Source organism: Ranitomeya imitator, chromosome 2 (assembly GCF_032444005.1).
Source record: "Ranitomeya imitator isolate aRanImi1 chromosome 2, aRanImi1.pri, whole genome shotgun sequence".
NCBI classification, from domain to species: Eukaryota; Metazoa; Chordata; class Amphibia; order Anura; family Dendrobatidae; genus Ranitomeya; species Ranitomeya imitator.
Genome location: NC_091283.1, coordinates 383,304,879 through 383,321,470, shown reverse-complemented (window position 1 = coordinate 383,321,470; position 16,592 = coordinate 383,304,879). Strand labels below are relative to the sequence as shown.

At 44.0% G+C, this 16,592-nt stretch overlaps 1 protein-coding gene across 1 annotated transcript in view; it reads right to left on the bottom strand.

Moving 5' to 3' along the window:
* Window positions 1-16,592, bottom strand: part of LOC138666636 (uncharacterized) — a 211,209-nt gene that overhangs the window by 121,172 nt on the left and 73,445 nt on the right. The window contains exons 16-17 of the mRNA XM_069754831.1: window positions 12,895-13,875; window positions 9,212-9,221 (exon numbers count right to left, since the gene is read on the bottom strand). Coding sequence (XP_069610932.1) covers window positions 9,212-9,221; window positions 12,895-13,875 — 991 coding nt within the window. The remainder of the gene's footprint in view (window positions 1-9,211; window positions 9,222-12,894; window positions 13,876-16,592) is intronic.

Sequence of the window (16,592 nt, the reverse complement as noted above, 5' to 3'; positions counted from 1 at the left end):
AATCCTAAAAGTCAAAATCGACCCTTTAACGAGCCTTGCCACATGACTTAGGATAAAAGTTAAACCATAATCTCAATTTGGCAACACTGTGTTTATGAGTACTGTGCCTCATCAGTGCAAAGTGTGGGGTCTGCTTTGGCTGGGTGAGAGGCGCCTGACCGGGATTCAGGGCGTAACGTTTCTGATACCATTAGGTCCTGATGATATCACCTCTCAGTGCTATCACAGAGCAGACAGTTGATACACAATGCACAAAGCCCAAGAGGTGCTAAAGTTTATTTACAGTGGGCTTTCAGGAATAAGCTAAATAAGCTAAACCTGGTGGGATAAAGTAAAGACATATGAAACTGGCTGTCTTTATAAAGGTGTCTGTCAATAAGTGTACCTAAGTGTGAGGAAAATGTATATCATAAGTTAGTTTTCTTGCTAGCCTGCGTGGGCTAAGCCCCCCTTCTTGGAGTGATGCTGCAACAGTTTGTAGCTTCTCTTGCTCAAGGCTGTGGGCGAACAAGCCCCCCTTCCCTTTCACCCAGCCAAGAGCTGATCTGCCAATGTATGGGGGAAGAGAGGTTTTATTGCCAAAAGGAATTTACGACCGGCATTTCCTGTGTAAGCTCTTGTTCAGCTATAAGTGAAGTAGAAACTGCGAGGATCCATGAAAGATTCTTTGTTTAGTTTTTGTTAGATATTAGGCAAAAGATTTAAGCTAGAAATACGAAAATATATATTCTTATTCTCACTCGGTGCACCTACCCATCCCTTGAAACTCGGGCTTCTAACTCCGTCTGGTAAAGAAGTAGGGTTTTCTCTGTAAATATGTATCCCAGATAGGACATATTTGATCTCATTAGAATGCTCACGTTAATCCGAGATGAATGAGGAGTATGTTAGGACTCTGACATGTTTTGTAGTGAAGTTATAGAAATCAGAGAAAATAGTTTAAAGTTTAGGCAGAATGTAGAGAGAGGAGGGTCTGGATAAGCCAGCCTTTCTGTGATGTCACAGCCTTAATGTTTTAAGTGTCTGGCAGGCTCTGAGGAGTCACTTTCTGCTTGACTTCTTGTCTTCGCCTGAAGCCAGCAGCACGTCCAATGAGTTGGGACGTATGGAAAACTGCCCTAGCCTGGTTGCCTGCCATTCTTTGAACATGTAAGTGTTATCTTTTCTCCTTTATTCCCTTTATGTTATAATTACCCTTGTACATATTTGCAATTGTCTCATTTGTAACATCTTTATAAAATATTTTTGATAAAGCACTGCCTAATTATTTTTATGGGATATAATATTTAATATTAGTTCATTCATCCTGCTCTAAACTTACCCTGTCTTCTGAAGGGAAATACGCTACTGTGTTGGGTTAGCTTCGGACCCGTTTAATCGAAGCTGGTGGCAGTGATACCGATAGTGTGCAGACTTTTGGGTTATGCTGAAGCGACTGCGGCGTTGCTAATTATTGTTCCTGCCTGAGTGGGAGTAGTTATCGCGTCGCTGCAGCGTGCCCAATAGCCAGTACATAGCAGGCAGCCTTTCTGGCGACTACTTACCCAGGGTGCAGTACCTAATCTGACCTGAGAGAAAGGGGGGCGCCAGAGAGCTGCAAGTGTTAAGTGGAACTGTAAACGGGATATACATAAATCCCTGCAGTTTGTGGTATATTGAAAGCAGTGGGATACCTAGAATAAGCCCCTGCTGTAAACTAAGAGGTCAATAGCCCTGTGTGTGTTGTTTCATCACATTGTAGAAGTGGAGGGATAACTAAGATAAGCCCCCCTGCACATGTGATAGCTGTCTGTTGGCCTCAAGTCACCTCAATCTGTGAAGTAGGGGTGACGGTCACGATGGGAATCCTGACCAATTGGTGACAGCGGTCAGGGGAATCGTGACAATTGGTGGCAAGGCGGTGGGATATCTTAGAGCATTAGTGATTTGGTTTGAGTAATCATTCCTCTCACTAAAAACTTGCAGAAAGTTCTTGCGAGGACTCTGCGCAAATAAGTTTGGAGAACGAACTCAGTGTTTTATTAGTCTTGAGACAATTGTGTACGGGTAATTATCCCCTCCCTTTCTCTTCGTTTTTCTATCCTATCTTTTATTTGGCAACCATGGTTGTGCTGGGAGAAACCTTCTATGAGCAGCAGACTAGAGACACCCTTGTCGCCTTATGCAAGTCACAGCACATTGACTTTGTGGGCAAAAACAAAGCCCAAATGGTCGCAGTTCTGGTGCAATGGGAAGCCGCTCGAGACCAATCTCAGAGCTCAGAGGCCGCAGAAGCCAGCACAAGCGAACATGGTGCTGCAGCAGAGGTCCAACCACTGAATGCTGGCCCTGTTAGCAATCCGGGTGAATTGGACCCCCACCTGCAGGCGGCCTTGAAAGAATTCCCCACTGACGACCATGAGGGACGTCGGCAGCTGATTCAGCAATACCGGCAGGAGGCCCAGGCCCAGCAAGCCGAGAGAGAGGCCCGAGCTGAGAGAGAGGCCCAAGCTGAGCGAGAGGCCCAGGCCCAGCGAGCTGAGCGAGAGGCCCAGGCCCAGCGAGCCGAGCGGGAGGCTGAGAGAGCCGAGCGCCAAGCCCAGCGAGAACATGAACTGGAGATGCTCCAGCAGGGGGGAATGCCCTCCACCGCCCAGAGATGTGAGCCCAGCAGCGCTCAGATACCTAAGCCCTGGCCCGATCACTTTCCTGTTATGGAGAAGGACGGAGACTTGGACACTTTTCTGCGGGCCTTTGAGAAAGCCTGTAGACAGTACCGGCTGCCTACAGATGAATGGGCACGATACCTGACACTAGGGCTGAGAGGTAAAGCTCTGGAGGGGTTTGCTGCCCTCCCTCAAGAACAAGATGGTGACTATGAGGCCATCAAGCAGGCTCTGATAGCCAAGTACCAGCTTACACCCGAGGTGTACCGTAGAAAGTTCCGGACCCTCCAACGTGGCCCACACGACAGTTACAGTGATGTGGTGCATGGACTGGGGACCCACTTTGACCAGTGGACCCAAGGACTGTCAGTGACCACCTTTGCACAGCTGCGAGACCTGATGATCAAAGACCAGTTCTTTCATCTTTGCCCAGCTGAGGTGCGACAGTTCGTGATGGACAGAGAACCCAAAGACGTGACGAAAGCAAAGCAGATTGCCGATGCCTATGAGGCCAACCGTAGATCGGAAGTGCGGAAGCCAGTCACCACCAGCTGGAGAGGGGGTAAGCCTGCATCCAACGCCAGTACCCCTGCCAGCTAGCACACCAGAGGTCCTGTCCCCGTAGCCAACAGCACCAGACCTACCACCGAACCTCGCAAGTGTTACCACTGCAATCAGACTGGTCATATCAGTACCTACTGCACAGCCAAGCTGAAGAACACCCCAGCCAAGGCCCCAGGGCCTAATGCAGCAGTTCTTTTGGTGGGTGGTGTGGTTGGGAGGGTGTGTGACAACGTACAGCATGTCACTGTGGGAGGCCATGTTGCTACAGGCCTCAAGGACACCGGGGCTGAACGAACCCTCATCCGACCCGAACTGGCGGCCCCTGAAGAAATCATTCCGGGGAAAACCCTAACTGTCACTGGGATTGGGGGCATCAGCTGTCCCTTACCGATGGCCCGGGTTTTTATTGATTGGGGTGCTGGGAGCGGGGTGAAGGAAGTGGGGCTGTCTGATAATTTGCCCACTGATGTTTTGAAGGGGACTGATTTGGGGAGGCTGGTTGCCCACTACGTCACTGATACCCCTCCCCAATCTACTAATAAGGGTAACGTTAACCCTGATGATGATGATGATGGGAGATCGCATGTGTTACCTGACCATGCTTTATCTTGTAATGATGCATCTATTAACCATTTTTTTCCTAGGATTGATGGTGAAAATGTTGTACCTGTGCCAGCTGAACCTGATAATGATTTTTCTGTGAAGGTTAATGTGTCCATAGGTACAGGCGTGCCCAGCCACGTCGCTCTGTGGAGTGAGACGGCTGAGGAACCCCTAACAGGGGCAAGTGTCGGTGCTACAGGAAATGGGGAGATGCATGGGAACCGTGAGGAAGGTGATGCCATGAAAGTGACCAGTGCCACCGAGGAAGGTAACTGGCCCATAAGTAGCACTGCCCCTGGAGTGTTGGGGGTGGATGGGGAGGTAGAGCCCATAGCAGCGCCGGCTGATGGGTCTGTAGAAACCCCCGGGGAGACAGCCTACGTAGCTGCTGTCACCCGCAGTCAGAGTGCCCGGAACGCAGGTAACTGTCAGCCTTCCGGACCCTCCTCAGTCATTACTGTGACTTAACCAGAGGTGGACCCAGAGCAGGTCCAAGAGGGTTCCCGTGGGGAAGGGACCCTGACGTCGCTTCTGGCTTCCCCTAGCCAGGAGTTTCAGGCCGCTCTGCACACAGATGCGAGCCTAGAGAGTTTGAGACAACTTGCCGGGACGCACTTCTCCAAGGCTGATAAGGAGAAGGTGTTCTGGGAACGAGGAAGGTTGTACCGGGAGACAGTACCCGGAGAATCACAAAAGGAGTGGTTGAGAGAAAGACAGCTGGTCGTCCCGCAGCAATTCCGGGGTGAGTTGTTGCGGATTGCCCATGAGATCCCGCTAGCTGGACACTTGGGGATCAGCAAAACTAAGGCCCGGCTGTCTCAACACTTCTATTGGCCTAAGATGGGGACAGATGTGTCAAACTACTGCCGCTCCTGTATCACTTGTCAAAGAGTGGGGAAGGCGGGGCCTGCTCTTAAGGCTCCCCTGATCCCTTTGCCAGTGATAGAGGAGCCTTTCCAGAGGATCACGGTGGACATTGTGTGACCGCTGGCCGTCCCCAGCAGCTCTGGAAAGCAATATATCCTTACTGTGGTAGACTACGCTACCCGGTACCCAGAGGCAGTAGCTCTGTCGTCAACTAGGGCAGATAAGGAGGCGGATGCCCTGTTGGCCATCTTTTCACGTGTAGGGTTTCCCAGGGAAATGCTTACTGATCAAGGGACCCAATCTATGTCTCGCCTAATGGAGGCTCTCTGTAAGAGAATGCAGGTGAAGCACCTGGTATCGAGCGCGTATCACCCACAGACCAATGTCTTGTGTGAACGCTTCAATGGTACCCTCAAACAGATGCTACGCATGCTGGTTGAGACTCAAGGGCGCGACTGGGAGCGGTACCTCCCACACCTGCTGTTTGCTTACCGAGAGGTTCCGCAGGCCTCGACGGGGTTCTCCCCCTTTGAGCTCCTGTACGGCAGGCGAGTCCGGGGACCCCTTGGGTTGGTAAGAGAATCCTGGGAAGAGGAGCCGAACCCTTCTAAAGTGTCCATAGTGGAGTATGTCATGCGCTTCCGTGACAAGATGCAGACCTTGACGCAGTTGGTGCATGACAACATGACGCAGGCTCAGGCTGATCAGAAGCACTGGTACGACCAGAACGCCCGGGAGTGGACCTACCACGTGGGTCAAAAGGTGTGGGTGCTGGTCCCCGTACCAACGGATAAGCTTCAGGCAGCCTGGGAGGGCCCGTACGTCGTCCACCAACAGCTCAACCCGGTCACGTACGTGGTCACGCTTGACCACGCTCGGGGTAGGCGAAAGGCCTTCCACGTCAACATGATGAAGGCTCATCACGAACGTGAACCTTTCGTCCTACCGGTCTGCAGCTTGCCCGAAGATGGTGAGGAAGACACCCTCCTGGACATGCTGGCCCAAGCCAAGGCCAATGGTTCCATCGAGGACGTGGAGGTAAGCGCCTCGTTAACTGAATCCCAGCGGTTGCAGTTGCAAACCACACTGGAACCCTTCCGGGTCGTGTTCTCCAACCGACCTGGGAGGACTGAGTTAGCCGTCCACGAGGTGGACACCGGGAATCACGCCCCACTACGGCGAACACCCTATCGAATCTCTGACCAGGTGCAGCAGATTATGCGCCAAGAGATCGATGAGATGTTACAGCTGGGGGTGATTCGACGGTCAAAGAGCGCGTGGGCATCACCTGTAGTTCTCGTGCCAAAGAAGGACCGGACCACCCGGTTCTGCGTGGACTACAGGGGGCTCAACGCCATCACAGCCTCGGATGCGCACCCAATGCCGCGCATCGAGGAGCTGCTTGAGAAGTTAGCTGGAGCAGATTACCTAACAATAATGGATCTGAGTCGAGGATACTGGCAGATTCCCCTGAGCCCCGAGGCGCAGGAGAAGTCCGCCTTTATCACACCCTTTGGACTGTACGAGTCCACGGTCATGCCCTTCGGCATGAAGAATGCCCCTGCCACTTTCCAGCGGATGGTCAACCTCCTGCTTCAGGGACTGGAGAAGTACGCCGTGGCGTACTTGGATGACATTGCCATCTTCAGTTCCTCCTGGGAGGAACACCTGCAGCATCTCGAGGAGGTGCTCAGGCGAATTCACCAAGCAGGACTGACTATCAAGCCGGGAAAGTGTCAGATGGGCATGAGGGAGGTTCACTACCTGGGGCACCGGGTAGGCGGAGGCACCATGGAGCCAGAGCATGGCAATGGTGATGGGTTGGCCCACCAGGGTGAACCTGCTGAGGTGCGCATGGAGGAGGACCATCAGGTCCTGCCTCCCTAGCGCACACCTGAAGGGGGAGGTGTGAGGAAAATGTATATCATAAGTTAGTTTTCTTGCTAGCCTGCGTGGGCTAAGCCCCCCTTCTTGGAGTGATGCTGCAACAGTTTGTAGCTTCTCTTGCTCAAGGCTGTGGGCGAACAAGCCCCCCTTCCCTTTCACCCAGCCAAGAGCTGATCTGCCAATGTATGGGGGAAGAGAGGTTTTATTGCCGAAAGGAATTTACGACCGGCATTTCCTGTGTAAGCTCTTGTTCAGCTATAAGTGAAGTAAAAACTGCGAGGATCCATGAAAGATTCTTTGTTTAGTTTTTGTTAGATATTAGGCAAAAGATTTAAGCTAGAAATACGAAAATATATATTCTTATTCTCACTCGGTGTACCTACCCATCCCTTGAAACTCAGGCTTCTAACTCCGTCTGGTAAAGAAGTAGGGTTTTCTCTGTAAATATGTATCCCAGATAGGACATATTTGATCTCATTAGAATGCTCACGTTAATCCGAGATGAATGAGGAGTATGTTAGGACTCTGACATGTTTTGTAGTGAAGTTATAGAAATCAGAGAAAATAGTTTAAAGTTTAGGCAGAATGTAGAGAGAGGAGGGTCTGGATAAGCCAGCCTTTCTGTGATGTCACAGCCTTAATGTTTTAAGTGTTTGGCAGGCTCTGAGGAGTCACTTTCTGCTTGACTTCTTGTCTTCTCCTGAAGCCAGCAGCACGTCCAATGAGTTGGGACGTATGGAAAACTGCCCTAGCCTGGTTGCCTGCCATTCTTTGAACATGTAAGTGTTATCTTTTCTCCTTTATTCCCTTTATGTTATAATTACCCTTGTACATATTTGCAATTGTCTCATTTGTAACATCTTTATAAAATATTTTTGATAAAGCACTGCCTAATTATTTTTATGGGATATAATATTTAATATTAGTTCGTTCATCCTGCTCTAAACTTACCCTGTCTTCTGAAGGGAAATACGCTACTGTGTTGGGTTAGCTTCGGACCCGTTTAATCGAAGCTGGTGACAGTGATACCGATAGTGTGCAGACTTTTGGGTTATGCTGAAACGACTGCGGCGTTGCTAATTATTGTTCCTGCCTGAGTGGGAGTAGTTATCGCGTCGCTGCAGCGTGCCCAATAGCCAGTACATAGCAGGCAGCATTTCTGGCGACTACTTACCCAGGGTGCAGTACCTAATCTGACCTGAGAGAAAGGGGGGCGCCAGAGAGCTGCAAGTGTTAAGTGGAACTGTAAGCGGGATATACATAAATCCCTGCAGTTTGTGGTATATTGAAAGCAGTGGGATACCTAGAATAAGCCCCTGCTGTAAACTAAGAGGTCAATAGCCCTGTGTGTGTTGTTTCATCACATTGTAGCAGTGGAGGGATAACTAAGATAAGCCCCCCTGCACATGTGATAGCCGTCTGTTGGCCTCAAGTCACCTCAATCTGTGACGTAGGGGTGACGGTCACGGTGGGAATCCTGACCAATTGGTGACAGCGGTCAGGGGAATCGTGACACTAAGTGATTGATAAAACTATGACAAATATGCAGTGGAGATTCATGAAGTGAAACCATTCATTGTCTGTTAACATGTGTAAAAATGTTAGACGACAGTGAAATGTACGAAGTGAGAATAATAGCTGTGTAATTATTAACAAAGTTACATACCTCGTTGTGTAAAATCCAGCATCCAAAGTTTAGCTTAAATTCTTTATTGTATCATATTAAAAATGGAAACATCCAAGTGCAGCAGTTCCACTTTGGCTATTTCTTTACAAAGAAAAGTCAAAAAAATTAATAATTCTTATGTAAATGTGTAATATTATTGTTCTAAATAACAGAAACCATGGAAAGTCTACTTCTAAAGCAGATAGATGAAGCTGCAACCCATAATGAGGTCCTGGTTATGGGGGACTTTAACTACCCGGATATTAACTGGGAAACAGAAACCTGTGAAACCCATAAAGGCAACAGGTTTCTGCTAATAACCAAGAAAAATTATCTTTCACAATTGGTGCAGAATCCAACCAGAGGAGCAGCACTTTTAGACCTAATACTATCTAATAGACCTGACAGAATAACAAATCTGCAGGTGGTCGGGCATCTAGGAAATAGCGACCACAATATTGTACAGTTTCACCTGTCTTTCACTAGGGGGACTTGTCAGGGAGTCACAAAAACACTGAACTTTAGGAAGGCAAAGTTTGACCAGCTTAGAGATGCCCTTAATCTGGTAGACTGGGACAATATCCTCAGAAATAAGAATACAGATAATAAATGGAAAATGTTTAAGAACATCCTAAATAGGCACTGTAAGCGGTTTATACCTTGTGGGAATAAAAGGACTAGAAATAGGAAAAACCCAATGTGGCTAAACAAAGAAGTAAGACAGGCAATTAACAGTAAAAAGAAAGCATTTGCACTACTAAAGCAGGATGGCACCATTGAAGCTCTAAAAAACTATAGGGAGAAAAATACTTTATCTAAAAAACTAATTAAAGCTGCCAAAAAGGAAACAGAGAAGCACATTGCTAAGGAGAGTAAAACTAATCCCAAACTGTTCTTCAACTATATCAATAGTAAAAGAATAAAAACTGAAAATGTAGGCCCCTTAAAAAATAGTGAGGAAAGAATGGTTGTAGATGACGAGGAAAAAGCTAACATATTAAACACCTTCTTCTCCACGGTATTCACGGTGGAAAATGAAATGCTAGGTGAAATCCCAAGAAACAATGAAAACCCTATATTAAGGGTCACCAATCTAACCCAAGAAGAGGTGCGAAACCGGCTAAATAAGATTAAAATAGATAAATCTCCGGGTCCGGATGGCATACACCCACGAGTACTAAGAGAACTAAGTAATGTAATAGATAAACCATTATTTCTTATTTTTAGGGACTCTATAGCGACAGGGTCTGTTCCGCAGGATTGGCGCATAGCAAATGTGGTGCCAATATTCAAAAAGGGCTCTAAAAGTGAACCTGGAAATTATAGGCCAGTAAGTCTAACCTCTATTGTTGGTAAAATATTTGAAGGGTTTCTGAGGGATGTTATTCTGGATTATCTCAATGAGAATAACTGTTTAACTCCATATCAGCATGGGTTTATGAGAAATCGCTCCTGTCAAACCAATCTAATCAGTTTTTATGAAGAGGTAAGCTATAGGCTGGACCACGGTGAGTCATTGGACGTGGTATATCTCGATTTTTCCAAAGCGTTTGATACCGTGCCGCACAAGAGGTTGGTACACAAAATGAGAATGCTTGGTCTGGGGGAAAATGTGTGTAAATGGGTTAGTAACTGGCTTAGTGATAGAAAGCAGAGGGTGGTTATAAATGGTATAGTCTCTAACTGGGTCGCTGTGACCAGTGGGGTACCGCAGGGGTCGGTATTGGGACCTGTTCTCTTCATTCATATTCATTAATGATCTGGTAGAAGGTTTACACAGTAAAATATCGATATTTGCAGATGATACAAAACTATGTAAAGCAGTTAATACAAGAGAAGATAGTATTCTGCTACAGATGGATCTGGATAAGTTGGAAACTTGGGCTGAAAGGTGGCAGATGAGGTTTAACAATGATAAATGTAAGGTTATACACATGGGAAGAAGGAATCAATGTCACCATTACACACTGAATGGGAAACCACTGGGTAAATCTGACAGGGAGAAGGACTTGGGGATCCTAGTTAATGATAAACTTACCTGGAGCAGCCAGTGCCAGGCAGCAGCTGCCAAGGCAAACAGGATCATGGGGTGCATTAAAAGAGGTCTGGATACATATGATGAGAGCATTATACTGCCTCTGTACAAATCCCTAGTTAGACCGCACATGGAGTACTGTGTCCAGTTTTGGGCACCGGTGCTCAGGAAGGATATAATGGAACTAGAGAGAGTACAAAGGAGGGCAACAAAATTAATAAAGGGGATGGGAGAACTACAATACCCAGATAGATTAGCGAAATTAGGATTATTTAGTCTAGAAAAAAGACGACTGAGGGGCGATCTAATAACCATGTATAAGTATATAAGGGGACAATACAAATATCTCGCTGAGGATCTGTTTATACCAAGGAAGGTGACGGGCACAAGGGGGCATTCTTTGCGTCTGGAGGAGAGAAGGTTTTTCCACCAACATAGAAGAGGATTCTTTACTGTTAGGGCAGTGAGAATCTGGAATTGCTTGCCTGAGGAGGTGGTGATGGCGAACTCAGTCGGGGGGTTCAAGAGAGGCCTGGATGTCTTCCTGGAGCAGAACAATATTGTATCATACAATTAGGTTCTGTAGAAGGACGTAGATCTGGGGATTTATTATGATGGAATATAGGCTGAACTGGATGGACAAATGTCTTTTTTCGGCCTTACTAACTATGTTACTATGTAAATACAGTCTGATCAACATTTGTAATCAGAAACAAAAGTTTGCCCTTCTCGGGAATATTGGTTCATTCATGATGGTTTTGCTTATAACCCTTCCTCTCATTCATGTTCTCCCATTCCTCAAGTGAACTTCAGGGAGCAGCACAGCTGAGTTTAGCTGTGTCACATTATAAACAATTCAATCAGCTCTCCTCCTCTCATAGCACTGTCAGCTCTGCTTTACTGCCCCTCCCCCCCATTGTTTGGAGATGAATCACCCTTAAGTTTTTTTCTCACAAACAATGGTAATTTTAATGTAAATTTTAATCAGATCTTGATTGGGAAAATTGTGGTAAATTTCTGCGCTGCTGAATTACTAGAATTCCAGAATTATTAGTACATGTGGCTTTATTTTTCTACACGTTCCAGAGTTCAAGACTCCTTCATCAGGAAGATGTTCCTGTGGTGTTTCCTGTGTTACCACAATTTTCCCAATCTGTATCTAATGGCTGGTCTATCCTGGACTTGTGGATCTGCTCCAGCGAATCCTTTCAATGCTTCTACTCAGCTACATCTGGTGAGTGCAATCTTATGGATTAACCTTTTATCCTTCTCAGATAAGACACTATTTGCGTTCTTTCCTTCAACAGTCTTCATAGAATCAGTAGATCTTGGAATAGTAATAATTTACACAATTAGATGTGTTTAAAATCTGTGCTGAGATAATCTTACAAATGTGCTCCTGCTAATCAAAGCTTATTCTTTTTGTGAGGTAAAATATTTCCTTACCTGTTTTTAAAAATGTTTTACCTCAAAGAAAGAATCAGCTGTGATCCCCTGCTGTCCTTTCTGTATACTCTTTTGCTTGCACTCCTACCCAGGGGCTGTGGTATGACCAGGGCATGCTCCAGCACAGCCAGACACAGCCATTACACAGTACATTCAGGGGCACATTTATAATATTATTTAAGCACAGGAACATTTTTTAAACACATCCAAATTGTGGACCTTATTATTCCAAGATGTATTGATTAAAATCAAGTTTGTTTGCGGGAAAACTACTTTAACTCTGATGTGCTGATGGCAAGTTTTGAGCACAACAAATAAACTGTAACTGTGATTAGTGATACACCTACGGTCAGCAGTAACTGTTGCCCAAATAGTTTGCAATGTAGGAAGAGCGAGTTCTCTTCCCAAATAGGGGACTGCAAGCCAATTTAATCATATACGTGTATTGGATTACCAGGGAGGGCAGTGAGTTATTTATGATTGAATATATTTCTGAAATAAGCCCTTTAGCAGAAGGCAATCACCTACATGTCTGCAGAATGGTGGAGGGAATAGAAACTTGAGTAAAGTAAAAAAAAAAAAAGTTAAATGCCTTTTCTGTAATAGGGATAACGCTCTCGCTCAGGGAGATTAAATATGGCTTTTATAGTTCTAAAAGGAGACCAGTAGGTGCTCATATTTGCATCAACTTTGTCTGCAAATTAGAACAAGCTCGCTGACAACCTAGGAAGAACCAAATCTGAAGACATGCTGTATGAGAAATGTTGAAAAAATAATAAAGATATAGGAGTTTCCTTGAGGACAAAAGGAAAAGAGTCTATTGTGCTTTACAAGTTCATCTTTTGTAAATTTAATTGGACCTCGTAAGTCTGTTGAAGAGCAAAGGCAAAAGGAAGGGCAGGGGAGGGCTTTACTTGCCATAGTAGAGAGATAGGGTGAACAGGTGCGACCCACATATTTTGTATTTCAGTTAATTTGTTGAATGAGAGGCCGGAGAAGGAATTCTGCATAGGTAGACAGCCCGATAATATTTATATAACTACAACTGGGACTGCAAGCCTCCCTGATATTGGCTACATACTAAAACTTGCAAAGCATTTTATTACATTCTGAACACAAATATATCTACTCCCCTGCGTGACATATCTGATGTTTAACAAGATAATGTTTTTGTGTATAACATTTCCCACATTCTCGACATGAAAATGGCTTCTCCCCTGTGTGAATTCTTCGATGTGAAACAAGATGTGATTTCTTTTTAAAACATTTCCCACATTCTGAACATGAAAATGGCTTCTCCCCTGTGTGTGTTCTCTGATGTGTGACAACAGAGTGTTTCTGTGTAAAACATTTCCCACATTCTGAACATGAAAAAGGCTTCTCCCCTGTGTGACTTCTCGCATGTGTGGCAAGATGTGATTTCTTTGTAAAACACTTCTCACATTCTGAACATGAATACGGCTTCTCACCGGTGTGTTTTTTCTGATGATTAAAAAGACTTGATTTTTGTGTAAAACATTTACCACATTCTGAACATGAAAATGGTTTTTCCCCTGTGTGACTTCTCCAATGTTCAACAAGATGTAATTTTTGTGTAAAAGATTTCCCACACTCTGGACATGAATATGGCTTCTCACCTGTGTGTCTTTTTTCATGGTTAACAAGACTTGATTTAAATGTAAAACATTTTCCACATTCTGAACATGAAAAAGGCTGTTCCCCTGTGTGACTTCTCTCATGTGCAACAAGATGTGATTTTTGTATAAAACATTTCTCACACTCTGGACATGAATATGGCTTCTCACCTGTGTGTCTTTTTTCATGGTTAACAAGACTTGATTTAACTGTAAAACACTTTCCACATTTTAAACATGAAAATGGCTTTTCCCCTGTGTGACTTCTCTTATGTGCAACAAGACTTGATTTTTGTGTAAAATATTTTCCACATTCTGAGCATAAATTTGGCTTCTTTCTTGTGTGGGCTCTTTGATCATTTCTGTTACTTTTGTTTTTCATAACAGTCTGTGATGAATCAGAAGATAGAAGCTTTTCAAAAGTGTCATATGGTAGATCTTTACTGTGAAGGGCTGAGGATAAATTTGGGATATTGTCATGTTCTTCACATGTATCCAATATGATAGTATGATCAAGTGCGGTCAAATCTGAAAATGTAAGATTAAGTAAGATTAAGTAAGTTTAATGATTATAATATTTATACCATTCTATAAATTTCAATACAAATTGTACTAAATTACAATTAGGAATTAATGAAGGCACTGATAGCAACATGTATAGCAAAGCAGCGACTCATAGATTATGTTAGACCACTAAGTTTATGCCCTTTTCATCTTTTACTTCTCCACTTTATAGGTCCATGTTTTAGTGTACCTGTCACTAAACTTTTGCGAAATATAAAATATTTATTTATACTTAGTGAAATATTCAGTGAAGACTAGTAGAGGTCAACCGTAAAAAAAAACTATCCCACCATATTCACTTTCCAAATAACAAACAACAAGGTAGAAAATGTTTATGTAACAATATACAACACTGATAACAACATCAAAGTATAGTTAATGAGACACACAAGCGACACGTGCTAAGTACTTAAAAGTACAGAAAACTAGTCTGAGTCCAGAGCCACAAAGGCGGTATACACAGTATGGGCATATATATTTATATATATATATATATATATATATATATATATATATATATATATATATATATATATATATATATATATATATATATATATATATATATATATATATATATATATATACAGCTCTGGCAAAAATTAAGAGACCACCACATCAAAACCCTGTCATGGGCAGCCGAATCTCCAGACCTGGACGCCATTGAAAACCTCTGGAATGTAATCAAGAGGATTATGGATACTCACAAGCTATCAAACAAAGAACTGCTTATTTTTTTTGTGCCAGAAGCAGTGTGAAAGATTGGTGGAAAGCATGCCAAGACGCATGAAAGCTGTGATTAAAAATCATGGTTATTCCATAAAATATTGATTGCTGAACTCTTCCTGAGTTAAAACATTAGTATTGTTGTTTCTAAACGATTATGAACTTGTTTTTTTTGCATTATTTGAGGTCTGAAAGCACTGTTTTTTTTAGTTTGGACAATTTCTCATTTTCAGAAAAAAAAAGAAAATTTATTGCTTGAAAATTTGGAGACATGTCAGAAGTTTATAGAATAAAAGGACAATTTACATTTTACTCAAAAACATACTTACAAAGAGAAAAATCAGACAAACTGAACATTTTAGAAAACACAAAAAGAGCACAACGAGGTCAAAATACTCTGTTGTAAAGAAGTCACAGTAAATAAGCAAGTGCTAGTCAAAAAATGAAAAAATACAGGGCATTCAGTTAATACGTTTTTTTGCAAAAAAATGTATATTAAGCTGCTCCACCAATCGCCAAGGTATACCCATAATAGAGCAGTCCTATCTAATGTATATAATCCCTATCTGATGTATTTAAAAACCTGATCATCTGTATAGTACCTGTATGAGCAGGGTTCAGAGAGAAAATATCCATTTGGACTTGCTGGATGGAACAACTTCAGTGCAAATGGCCCACAGAGGAGTGGTGGACTCCCCAGTCTTGTAGAAAAAAGAAAACAATTATAAAACCAAAAACACATGGGCTACTTGCACAGTGAACAAGTCTGTAGAAACTGTTGTGAATTCTGTGGCAGAGCTCCCTCCTGTGGTCACAAGTGGTACTTCGGCTGATTCTCTCTGTGAGCTTCCGTTGGTGGAGGAAAGTGGTACTGCGGCTTCTGAGTTTCCTTCCTCAGGTGATGTGGTGAAGTCGTTAGGTGCTGCTCTATTTAACTCCACCTAGTGCTTTGATCCTGGCCTCCAGTCAATGTTCTAGTATTGGACCTGTTTCCTCCTGGATCGTTCCTGTGGCCTGCTGCTCTGCATAGCTAAGTTCCGCTTTGCTATTTTGTTTGCTGTTTTTTCTGTCCAGCTTGGCTATTTGTTTTTTCCTGCTTGCTGGAAGCTCTGGGACGCAGAGGGTGTACCTCCGTGCCGTTAGTTCGGTACGGAGGGTCTTTTTGCCCCCTTTGCGTGGTTTTTGTAGGGTTTTGTGTTGACCGCAAAGTTATCTTTCCTATCCTCGCTCTGTTCAGAAAGTCGGGCCTCACTTTGCTAAATCTATTTCATCTCTACGTTTGTCTTTTCATCTTAACTCACAGTCATTATATGTGGGGGCTGCCTTTTCCTTTGGGGTATTTCTCTGAGGCAAGGTAGGCTTATTTTCTATCTTCAGGCTAGCTAGTTTCTCAGGCTGTGCCGAGTTGCATAGGGAGCGTTAGGCGCAATCCACGGCTGCCTCTAGTGTGGTTGGAGAGGTTAGGGATTGCGGTCAGCAGAGTTCCCACGTCTCAGAGCTCGTTCTATGTTTTTGGGTTATTGTCAGGTCACTGTATGTGCTCTGACCTCTATGTCCATTGTGGTACTGAATTACCTTATCATAACAAGAAACCAGTTCACACCACCAAGAAACATGAAGACACAAAAAGAGCACAGCGAGGTCAAAATACTCTGCTGTAAAGAAGTCACAGTAAATAAGCAAGTGCTAGTCAAAAAATGAAAAAATACAGGGCATTCAGTTAATACGTTTTTTTGCAAAACACAACATTTTGCAGTGGTCTCTTAATTTTTTTACACATGTATATGGTATCAGTGGCAACAAAGTTTCTATCAGCAAAATATTTTCAAAATTGACCAATAAAACCTATTCAGAAAATAACCCCTTAAGTACCCTTCCCTTTCATGTTCCTGACAACACAGATTTCATGAGAGTAGTTTGTTTGTTTTTTGAGATATGAGTTGTTGTTTTGTATG